The following is a 12,299-nucleotide window of genomic DNA, read 5'->3' on the forward strand; positions in this document are numbered from 1 at the left end:
CTGCTGAGGTGGTTGACTACTTCTCTATTTAATATGGATTCCAGCAACTTACTCATGACACACAGGAGACTTATTGGTCTGTACTGAGAGGGAGACGACTTATCACCTGAATTCTTAAATACAGGGCATACTGATGAGGTTTTCCAGGGTGTTGGGAAGCACTTCTCCTTAAGGCAACGCTTAAACAGTTTTGTAAGTATGGGGGCAAGTTCTGGTTGAAGATTTTTCAGCACTATAATTGGAATGCTGTCAGGGGCAGTTGCTTTACTGGAATCAAGGTTCTTGATTAGCTTGGCGACCTCACGCACAGATATTTGTATGTTGCATAGCGTGTTGTCCATTATAGGGGGAAATACGGGGAGTTGATGGCCTTCGTCGCATAGGGTAGAATTAGCTGCAAAGTTCTTGGCAAATAGTTTGGCCTTGTCTGATGCTGACGAGATGACCTCAGGTCCATTGATCATGGTTGGGATAGAACGCACGCATCCGTTCAGGATTCTGTTTGCTATTTGCCAAAACTGGTGAGAACCAAGCAGCTGTTCAGCTACTTTGGATTTAACGGACTGAGCATATAGCTCTCTTGCATTTTTTATTACTCTTTTACAGTGGTTGCTGGCAGTCCTGAAAGCAGCTTTAATCTCAGTGCATCTATTACGTTGGTAGCTATGGAAAAAGTGATTTCTGTACGCGATGGTAGCAGCACATTCTGGGGAAAACCATGGCTGGCTGTTAGGTTTTTGTTGGAATTTTTTGGATGGTATGAATCGGTCTATGCCTACAATTAACCATTCGGTCAGGTCTGATACTATGGAGGACACATCCTTTTTAAACATGGAATGCAGGAGTAGATCGGATATAAGTGTATGGAAGCTATCCCAGTCAGCTGTAGAGTATTGATATACAGTACGGTGGAGAGGTACGTCTGAAGACTTATTGCATTTCGTTTTTATCTTAACTGTTACAACCGAGTGGTCGGAAGATCCCAGAGGAGACAGAACGGAACATGAACATAGCTCAAGGGAAGTTGTGAGAAAAAGGTCTAGAAGCTAGCGTACTGATCGGAAGTATTGGGCACGCAGGTGGGTTCGTGAATAATCTGGGTAGGGTCATAGGCAATAGCGAAATCATGACAGAACTCTCCTCATCATCTGTGTTGTTCGAGTGGGTCAGCCATTCCACATTGTGGACATTGAAGTCACCAGAAATGTGGATGAGCAGACAGGATGTGGACAATTTTCTCAGATATGCTCTTAAAGATAGTAACTCTGCTGTTGTGGGGGTGATAGAGGGTAAATATAAATGCATTGATGTAAGCAAGTGCAACCCAGAAGCACATATAAGGTAAATTAGGGTCTTCACTGGAGATATCCCTACCACACAGAAAGCCATATTCCATGCCCATGGCGATATTGAGGGTCAGATTTAGATGTTAAGTTAGAGTATCCTTTAATTATGAACTCGTCTAGGGAAATGGTCGGCTCTATGCCAGTTTTGCTTAGGAAGAATATGTCCGGTTTTGTCTCCTGTAATTGGGTTTCAACCTCTGGAATGTTGGAACGTAGACCTCTGATGTTGGAGAAGGAGACATGGTAGTAGGGGTCTACGTTGGAGGATGGGGTTCTAAGTTTATTCGTGTTTTTTTTTTCTGGAGATGTTTCATGTTGAGGATTTGGAATTTGTGGAACAGGTCGACAGACTTGGTTAAAGCAGGACAGAAAGGGAAAGCACGAGAGAAAAAGACAGGAAATTTTTATTTTTCTTTGTAGAACATAAGGGTAAAGCTGTAACAATTACCCACTAGTATGACCTCGAGAGGCCCCATCAGAAACTAGTGCATGGTCCAGAATCCATTCACCAGATGGCAATGCAGCAGCCCCAGTACTTTAGACATAGAAACAGAAAAATTTCCGACATCTCAGGCTACTGTTCACAAAGTACTGACAACTTGGAACGCAGCTTTTTCTTCACCCTTTGCCAGAAAAATCACTCATAGGAAATGAGGACAAATAAGGAGAAGTTTGAAAAAAAAAACAAAAAACTCTCGGCTGAAAGTTGTGACTGACTAAATTCGTTTTGTTTTTATTTCAATAATAAAGAAAAACTTATTTTTTTATTTAAACTTACAAAGATTAGAAATAAAAAATGTGGCACACTGGGTTGAAAAAGTCTCAGTCTTTAAAAATTTGCCAAAAATAATCGCAACTGTGCCTAAGTCATTTTATTGTTTATTTTAATAACATTTTTTGCACTGACGGACTTAGTGGATCGCTTGTGTCAGAGGGAATATTTAATAAAAATCGGGAGTTTTCTTTAGCAAATATCTTCTTAGATATGGACTTAAAAAGATATTTGCCAAAAATAACTGCCAGAAATTTCTGAGTAAATTCTTCGTTTTATTGTTTATTATTATTATTATAAGATTTTATGAGATTTTATGCTGAGAGACCCAGTCAATCGCCTGTGTTGAAGTTGCTTTAACCAGCAGCAGTGGTAATTAGTTGTACAATGATTGTGCATCATTTTTAGTCATACATATTTAGTAAAACCCATATTCACACAAGGAGCCAGATTATTTTCTTCATTTTGTTCTCTTCACCAACAACAAGAAAGCTGTTTACACTTAATATCAACAGTAGTAGTTCTCTTCACAAACCACAGTTCAAAAAACAAAAGAAACACAGATGACATTGCATCCAAAAAACCAACTGATATTTTAGCAAAACATCTCACTCCAGCCATTTTGAACTACCAACAGTGCCGATTTTGCATAATCATGACTTTTGCCTTAAAATCAAACAATTCTATGTTTGCGCCCGCGTGCAGCCGCTGTTTCTTTGCAGCAGGTGCATGCTAGTCGTGACCACTTATCCCTCAGTATCTCCACATCATCACCACATCGATACCAGGTAACATCACACAAGAAAATGTGAAAGTAAAAAGAAAAACAATGTTCTAAAAGGTTCTACTTACTTGTGAACCAAGTTAACAAGATTTCTGGCCAAATATTTATTAAACAAGAGGTAGTTGATTGGCTGTTCTAAGGTCTTGGATGATTCAAAAGAATCCCATGCTGCCGACACAGCCATGGCTGCTTGAAAACGGGTATTTTCTCCAAACTTGGCCAAATAACCTGTCATAATCATACTAAAAAAAGAAGAAAAAAAAAATTGTTCAACCAGAATTTAGAAAAACAAAAAGAACAAATATTTTTTAACTAAAACAAAAAAAAACAAAAAAAAAACACTTATTTCAAATTTTGAAGAATTTTTCAAAAATTAAAAACTTAATGTTATTCAAATTAATAGAATGTAAAATTTTATTGAATAAGTTTTTTAAACAATTTTTGCTCATCTAAGATTTTCAAGAAAACAATCCCATTATGGTTGTCGAGCATGGTCAAAAGTAGCAATAATTCCCAATTGCTATCATGGAAACTGAAAATTTGGTCAAGTGAGAAATGATGACAAGGAATAACAAATGAAACCACAAAATTAGTAGAAAGAATTTTGATTGATGCAAAGTTTGACAGAAAATCAGAGAGAGTAACCAAAATCTAGACACTTTGCCGATTTATAAAAACAAAGAATTTGCAGCAAAGCAGTCATTAATGTTCCACTTTTGTTTCTTCAAAAATAAAAAACAAAGAAAAAAACAAACGAATCAATGAAAGAAAATGATCTTGAATGGAACCATGCTCTCGATTCCTTCTAAAAAAAAAAAAGAGTACTTACCCACCGAGTGAAATACCAACGCCAAATAAGGGCGCTTCAGGGTATCTATTTTTCACATGTTTCACAACTGTATCTAAATCTTCTGTATCTGTCGCACAATAAGTCCGTGGAGTCTGAAAGAAATTAAATGGTTCATGCATTTAAAATAGTTGGTAGAAATGGTTCAATTGTTTTGATAAATTGTGTACAAACTCTTAACTAATATTCATTTTAGCATCAACTTTTGGAGTAAAATGAAATTAAACATAACAAAATTACACATTCACATACAATAATCGCATAACATGTGTCATTGTACAGTCACTGTAATTGTTACCAAAATATTTTGGATTCAAAGGTTGGTCAATATCCAATCAAGAGTCTTGTGTGTGCTGTTGCTGCTGCTCTTTACCGTTGTTGTTGTTGTTGTTGTTGTTGAGCTAATCACATTGTGACTCAGGATCTTCTGGTCTTTTTTTTTTTTTTAATGTTTTTAGCCAATTTTTCGGTATTTTTCGTCTGAAGAGTCGAGCTTCAAATGATACTGATCTTGTCGCCTCTGTCAAAAGTTTTAGGCAAACATACAAACATTTATATATTGATAGCTCAAATTTTCGACACAAATCAATTAAAAAGCTTGCCCTATCTCTGAATACCCTTTATGTAAAATTTCAAATGTTCAGACCAGAAATTGTCTGAATAATTTGGTGGAGACCGCAGAGGTCAAATTTTTAAAAACTTTGACCCCTATTATTATCCCTTAACATTTATTATTTTGGGCTCAAATCAAGTTATTAATTTAGATCCATGTCCAAGGAACCTATATCTAAAATTTCAAGTGTTTATACCCAAAATTGTCGGAGGAGCTTGGTAGAGTTCACAAAGGTCAAATCGTTTAACTTTGATCCCTTAACAGCCAAATTTCTGGCCGAAAACGGATTACAAAGATTTTCCCAAATCTCAGTACCCTGTATAATCAAATTTCGAGTCTGTAGACTTAAAATTGACAGAGTTATTGCATAGGGAATTGTACACAGGCACTTTCACTTTTATAGATATACTAGCATTTACGGCCGGCGTTGCCCGGGTGTTGGGAGGTGTATGTTGAGCAAAAAAAAAAAAAAAAAAAAAAAAAAAAAGCAGTCAATTTTTTTAACTTTGACCCCTATTTTGACTCCTTAACATTTATTGTTTGGGGATCAAATAAAGTTATTAAGTTAGATCCATGTCCAAGGAAACTATATATAAAATTGCAAGTGTTTAGACCAAAAATTGTCAGAGGAGTTTGGTAGAGTTCTCAAAGGTCAAATCGTTGAACTTTGACCCCTTACCAGCCAAATTTCTGCCCGAAAACCGATCACATAGATTTTTCCAAATCTTAGTACCCTGTATATCAAATATCGAGTCTGTAGACTTTAAATTGACAGAGTTATTGCATAGGGAAATGTACACAGACAGACAGACACGTTCACTTTTATAGATATATAGATAGATAGATGTAGTAAAGAAATACCCTCCTCCCTAAAAAAAAAACGAAATGATTAAGTAGAAAAAATATAAAACAAAAATGCAAGTAAAAAGACTGCTAGACAACGTTCGGTAGGTACAACTAGTTTCAGATATAAAGCATAAAGCAATTTAAAAAGGAAGATGAATGGGGAAGCAAAAGGAATTTCGTGTTCATGCCTTCAATGAAAATTCGCTAATGTTTTGGAGTTTGCTTTTTTTTTTTTTTTTTAGTGAACACTGGCAATTATTTAGTACATTTAGTACCATTATTAAAACAAAGAGAGAAGAAGGAGTACAGGGGAGGGTACAAAAGCAGAAAAGAATAAAGGGAATCGATTACGGTTTTCAGATAGTTTTTCATTGCTTTTAAAAGACACGAGTTAAATTGATACAAACAATGCAAGAGACAATGGGAGTTTGAATCATTAATATCAATCAATAATGTTTGACATTAACCAGTGTTTCCTCATTTCTGTCTATATTCATGTAGTTACCTATGAATTTATAAGTAGATAGATTTGGTCATGAGGGGGAGGGGAGGGGATGGACTATATATACAGAGGAAGTGAAGGATTTGGCAGCCTTGTCAATATTTAGATATGTTCAGCCATGAAAAGTAAAAGATAGAATGAATGAAAGAGAGAGAGGGAGGATGCAAGAGTGAGAGTGTGTGACAGGGAAGGGATGAGAGAGAGAGAGAGAGCACGAAAGGATACAAGAGAGAGACAGAAAGAGAGAGAGAAAGCGAGGAAGGTATGAATGGGAGAGAGAGAGAGAGCGCATATGAGAGAGAGGAAATAAGAATACAAAGTGAGAGAGTAAGAGTACAAAACAGAGCAACAATACAAGAGGATGAGATAGGTACAAGAGTAAGGCAAGTTACGATAAAGACAGAGTAAGAAAAAGTACAAGAGAAACAGAGTTAATCAAAGTACGAGAGAGAGAGAGAGAGAGAGAGAGAGAGAGAGAGTTGAACAAGATACAAAAGAGGGAGAAAAATAGAGTATGAAACAGATAGTGTTACGTGGTAAAGAGTTAGATAAAGTACAAAAAATAGAGTGAAAGGGAATACGAACGAAAGAGCAAAACAGGGTATGAGAGAGAGAGAAGAGAATGAGACAGTGTACAAAAGAGAGAGAGAGAGAGAGAGACAGTGTACAAAAGAGAGAGAGAGACAGACAGACAGAGAGAGAGAGGGGCTATGATCAAGAGAGAGAATGGGTTCAAGAGAAAGAGAGAGTAAGGATGAGATGTAGAGATAGAAGGAGAGTAAGATATAGAGAGAAAGGAAATGGACAGTAAAAGAGATAAAGAGGGAGTTCAGAAAAAAAGGGAAAAGATGTTAGAAAGATGTGCAGTTAAAAGTGTAAAGATGTAAGACAAACAGGCCAATTATAGAGTTTTAAAAAAAGTGAAGCTAAAAAAAGACAAGTTTTCATTTCTCGGATTTCGATGCAGACAGGTGGAGATGAATATGGGTTCCATGCGGTTAGTTTAGAAACTAACAGAGCCAAGTCCATATATACGTATCCTTCCGTTTGTCAGTAGCATCATAGGGAGGGATGAGGGAAAGGAAAATCACCCCACCCCACATCTTTCCATCCTTTACAAGATTCTGACTACGTCTGACCTTGGAGCATCAATCACTCTTTTCTTCAAAGCCACTTCTACAAAGAACCTTAAAAGCCACCAGAGTTATTTCCCCATGACAACAAAAGCTAAACATTTCATCATCTTTGCACGAAAATAGAATGTTACTTAGACTTGTTGATGTGTTGGATTTTGAAGATTTCTTCAAAAGACAAATTTGTGGGAATGGTTCATTTCAATATGAACTGATACAAATCACCTTTCAAGGTCCACAAGGTTGATTTGACAACAAAACTTTTTTGAACATGTTTTTATTATTTTACTCGCCCGGCGTTGGCCGAGTGTTTGGAGGTGTGTGTTGAGAAAAAAAAAAAGTGGTAGTAGGCAGGCAGGCAGGCTCGAACTCATACCGCAAAGGAGGAAAATAATGTTAAAAAAAAACAAAAAAACGTGACATCTTAGCCATTGAGTCCATTGCCAGACCGGAAGTGGCGAAGGTTTAAATTAAGGTTAGTCAATCGAAAAGAGGGGGTTGACTTTCCAAAATATTGGCAAAAAAAGCAACTCCTCCTTGTAGAAAAGTGCCAAGTTGAGGGGTGAGGAATTAATGTTTTTAGCCAATTTTTCAATATTTGTCGTCCAAAGGGTCGAGCTTCAAAACGATACCAATCTCATGAAAATCCGTCACCTCTATCGAAAGTTTTAGGCAGACTATACATACATACATACATACATACATTTAAACAGACAGGAGAGATTTAGATAATAGATAACAGTTCGTTTATTGTTTGAGGATTGATTATGCGTCTATATTTTCTAGAGACAGAAACAACTGGTTTGATTTCAATGAATGTTAACTGGTAAATTTAAAGTTGAGGTTTGTAAAAAGTAAGAAAAACATGAAGTCATTTCTCATGGAACTACGCTTCACTTATATATCTATTTAATAAAACATGTTTGACCTTCTCGTCATTTTCGTTTATGTTTTCTTTGGCATGTTTTCTTAGCTATTGACTAAATACCTAAGTATTTTTGTCTTTTTCCAACCTTTTTCTTATTTACCCGCTTTTTCTCATGTTTTCTTTTCATTATAAATATTTAAAAATTCAAACATTTTCTCTCATTTCTGATGAAATTTTTTAATAAAAATGAAATATTAAAACTTCATTAAACCAGTTAATTTGATTGTATCTGCCTATTTTTTTTTTTTTTCAGATTTTAATTTTTTTTTTTTTTTTTCATATCTGTACATATAAAAGACACTGTTTGTGTGTGTGTGTTCTAGAAATTGATATGTTAACAGAACATTCAAATAAGTTTCAATATGGAAATATTGAATATATATAGAATATATAGAAACATTCTTTTGATTTCACTCTGGCAATTATTGTTCATAAAATAACTGAATTATATTAGAATGAAAAGAAATAAAATTTATTTTTTTTAAATTGATTATTTTTTATTTTATAAGACAAAATTAAAATTGAAAAAATATTTCAGTGAAGCAAATGGCTTTAAGGAAAGGAAATGAATTTGTTTTTAATTATTTTAAATCTTAAGATTTAAAATAATTAAAAACAAATTTACTTCGTTTTACACCTTTCTCTAAGAAACATAGCATCAAGAAGATTTTTGTTGTCTTTTTAGATGTTCAAATTTTTGCCCAGAGGTGAATATAACTTCATACAGTCGACAAATGAGCACAGTCTCTTCAACAGAAAAAAAAAAAACCATTGAAAAGCTTAAATAAAAACTTTTTTCTTAAAACACCACAACACTAACAGTTTTTTTTTTTTAATTACGTGACTTCATATTGCAAAGATTATTTTTCTTCCAAAACAAAAAATTGTAAACATTGAAATTACTTTTTTCGCAAGAAACTTTCTGAGCAGGAATATATCTGCACATGGACAACACTGGGTGAGTATATCTGATAGGAAGATCACTGGTCAACATGAAGCCAACATGCATAACCACTATAATCTTGATATTAATAAGTGTCTTCATATGTCAACAGAAAAAAAAATCATCACTATCAGCTCCTCTGTATTGGTCAATAGCAGAAAATGATATTTTACCAAAAATACTTTTCATCAGATGTTGTATAAGTGTTCACATCTTTTCCTTGAAATTCAGAAAAAAAATTAGTCCTGCCATAAAAAGACTCATCTTTGTCTAACGTAGCGAAATTGGATGTGAGGAAGAAGAAATAACATAATTAGAGTATTTATAGGTATCCATTAATAAAAGATGAGCCCAGCAGATGTCAGTTGCATTTTAGCATTTGAAGGGCTAAGGTCATTGAATGAAAGAGATCAGTATTGAAATAGGTGTTGTTAGAAAAGAATGAACTATGTAAGGAAGTTCTGGAGGTGAGCACATTGTTGCAGAGTTTAGTATTGAAAACGAGGTAGGTGGCAAAGAAAAGTTTATTCTATGACAATGATCTAGTGACAAACACGTTGTTGCATTGAATACAGTGTTAGCTGAAAAGAGCAGATCCAGTGGTGAGGATGTCGTTTCCATTTGCAGAGACCATCTTTCCCTCCCTTTGTTATTCTTTCATGTTAATTACATATTTCAAGAGAAATAAAAAACAAACTTGTTGAATGTAAATGTAACCAAACTCACCAAAAGTTTATCTTCATTTGTACTTGTCCCACGGTAATTAAAAACTACCGATCTGAAAAGAAAAAATTGAAATAAACTGTTAAACTCTTCTTCCAGTTTTGGGTCTAAACACTTGAAATTTTAGATGTAGGTTACTTTAAAATGGATCAAACTTTTTAATTTGATTTGAGCCCAAAACAATAAATATTACAGGGTTAAAATTGGGGTCAAAGTTTAAAAAAAAATGATCTCTGCGATCTCTACTAAATTACTCAGCCAATTTTTGGTCTAAACATTTGAAATTTCACATAAAGTGTATTAAGACACAGGGCAAGCTTTTTGAACGGTTTTTGACGGAAATTTGGCTGTCAAGGGTTCAAAGCTCAAAAGGTTTTACCTTTGCAGTCTCTAGCAAACTATTCAGCCAATTTTGGGTCTAAACATTTAAAATTTTACATAAAGGGTATTCAGACATGCAGCAAGCTTTTTTTATCAGTTTTAAGGCGAATATTTGGTTGCCAAGAGGTCAAAGTTGAAAGAGTTAACCTTTGCAGACTCTACCAAAATCCTCTGCCCATTTTTTGGTCTAGACACTTGAATAATATACAATAAAATATAATACATGAGATATATATATATATGATACTAGAATGGGTATCGGGCGTTGCCTGGGTTGACATGAAGTTCCGTTTGAAACACGCCTGCTATACTAATAATTTTCATCATGGATAACGTGTATACCCCCACAACAATTTCAAAAATAAAAGAACGGATAAAAACATGTAAATTTAATCGCCCCCAAAAAGAAGTATCTGATACCCTTTCCACCAGATATTTTGGCAGAAGGGATCACTGTCCTAAGAAAACTCACGATTTTGTGAACCTAAAAAATAACGTTTATAAACATTAATGTGTACGTTTATTTTTTATTTTGGTAAATGTGTAGTTTAGCGGCATAAATTATTTGCCAGACAAAAAAATATAAAACTATTTTTATATAAAACACATTGTTAGACCCAAAGGCTGAAATAAAACCAGAAAAAAATTTCATTTTTATTTTTTATCATTTATATTTATTATTCGAGGCCGCTATATTGCTTTTAAAATTTGGCCTTTCTAAGGTTTGGCAGATTGGCCTTTTTAAGCTCTTTCATGAATTATGTTTTTGGCCACCATATTTTTTTTTGTAATGAAAGAGCGTAAAAAAGGCCAAATTTGGCCTTAAAAAAGCCAATCTGTCAAACCTAGAAAAGGCCAAATTTTAAATGTGTAAGGTGTGCACATTTAGTCTAATAAAAATGAATTTTTTTGTTTTATTTCAGCCTTTGGGTCTAATGTTTTATATAAAAATAAATAGTCTTTATAATTTTTTTGTCTGTCAAATAATTTACGCTGATAAACTACACATTTACCTTTATTTTTTGTAAGGGCACTTTTTTCACTGTTTTTTTTTTTTGTAAATAAAGGAAATTTTCCATTTGCTTTTTTTTGGGGGGGGGGCTTTTCGATTTGCTTTTTATTTGTCGTTTTATGTTTCTAATGTAATCCCCCCCCCCTATAAAAAATTGAATTTGTCATATTTTGAGGTTTGTTTTGTTTATTAAATTGTTAGGTGAAAGTAGAGAATGGTCTCATAAAAAAAAAAAATTATTTTATGTTTCAAATATAATTCCCCCCACACCAGAAAAAACAAATCGTATTTGTCAAATTTTGCCCTCCCCCTCAATCGCCAAACTTGAAAAAATGCTAGAGGTGACATGTCTCGTTGAACGCTTAGTGGCCAAATGCTTATGTCAACAAAAAATAGCACTGTCTGTATACAGTCGCGGTATCATCTTTTGGCATACGGACAGGACTTGTGACACAATAGATAAAGTGTCTGACTACGGATCAAAAGATTTTAGGTTCGAATCCTGGCAAGTGCGTAATAATTTTAACCATCATTTTATCCAACGTTTACTTATTATCCTTACCCTTATTTAGATTATTTTTGTTTTTTCAGTAATTTTGTTTTGTGCATATGGGAATTTCCCATACTCTGAGTTCACAGAGTAAGCGTTGATGGCAAGACGATATTGAGTATACTTGATGTTGAGTGCACTCAATTTTGTGTTTGACTCGGCGTTGTGTGTGCCAACGCAGTGCAGCCGCTAGTATATAATAAAATCTAATAAATGAGATATATACATATATATATATATATATATATATATATATAAAATCTAATAAATGATATATACATATATATAATAAAATCTAATAAATGAGATATATACATATATATAATAAAATCTAATAAATGAGATATATACATATATATATATATATATAAAATCCAATAAATGAGATATATACATATATATATATATATAATAAAATCTAATAAATGAGATATATACATATATATAATAAAATCTAATAAATGAGATATATACATATATATACATATATATATATATAAAATCCAATAAATGATATATATATATATATAGAGAGAGAAAATCTAATAAATGATATATATAGATACTTATATATAAGAAATTGTTTATTTATTACAGGAATCAGGTCAAATCAACATGATACTGGGATCAATGCATGCCAAAAAACTAAATTCAGCATTGAACAACACCTGTGTCTTGTTAATTGGCTGCCTGAAGCCGACCAACCTGAATAACTTGCACCTCCTCATGAGCATTGCCTTCTTTAAACGTGAGAAGAGAAATTGCCTACTAAGTAGAAATCACAAAATCTATGAGTGATGGGCACCATCTCCTCGTGGATGTGAAGCAGCAGTCCAATGAGTGAAGGTAAGGAGAAGCTTCCTCAGCTACATTTAACTTATAACAAAATCTCAGGAAAAAAACAGCTCTGGAGAGGATG

At 33.9% G+C, this 12,299-nt stretch overlaps 1 protein-coding gene across 1 annotated transcript in view; it reads right to left on the reverse strand.

Annotated features, from left to right (window-relative positions):
* Positions 1-12,299, reverse strand: part of LOC145296033 (phospholipase ABHD3-like) — a 147,502-nt gene that overhangs the window by 7,674 nt on the left and 127,529 nt on the right. The window contains exons 5-7 of the mRNA XM_080142076.1: positions 9,441-9,492; positions 3,732-3,844; positions 2,971-3,144 (exon numbers count right to left, since the gene is read on the reverse strand). Coding sequence (XP_079998202.1) covers positions 2,971-3,144; positions 3,732-3,844; positions 9,441-9,492 — 339 coding nt within the window. The remainder of the gene's footprint in view (positions 1-2,970; positions 3,145-3,731; positions 3,845-9,440; positions 9,493-12,299) is intronic.

This window comes from Euprymna scolopes, chromosome 16, assembly GCF_053919585.1.
Source record: "Euprymna scolopes isolate OS-2025 chromosome 16, ASM5391958v1, whole genome shotgun sequence".
Classification (NCBI taxonomy): domain Eukaryota; kingdom Metazoa; phylum Mollusca; class Cephalopoda; order Sepiida; family Sepiolidae; genus Euprymna; species Euprymna scolopes.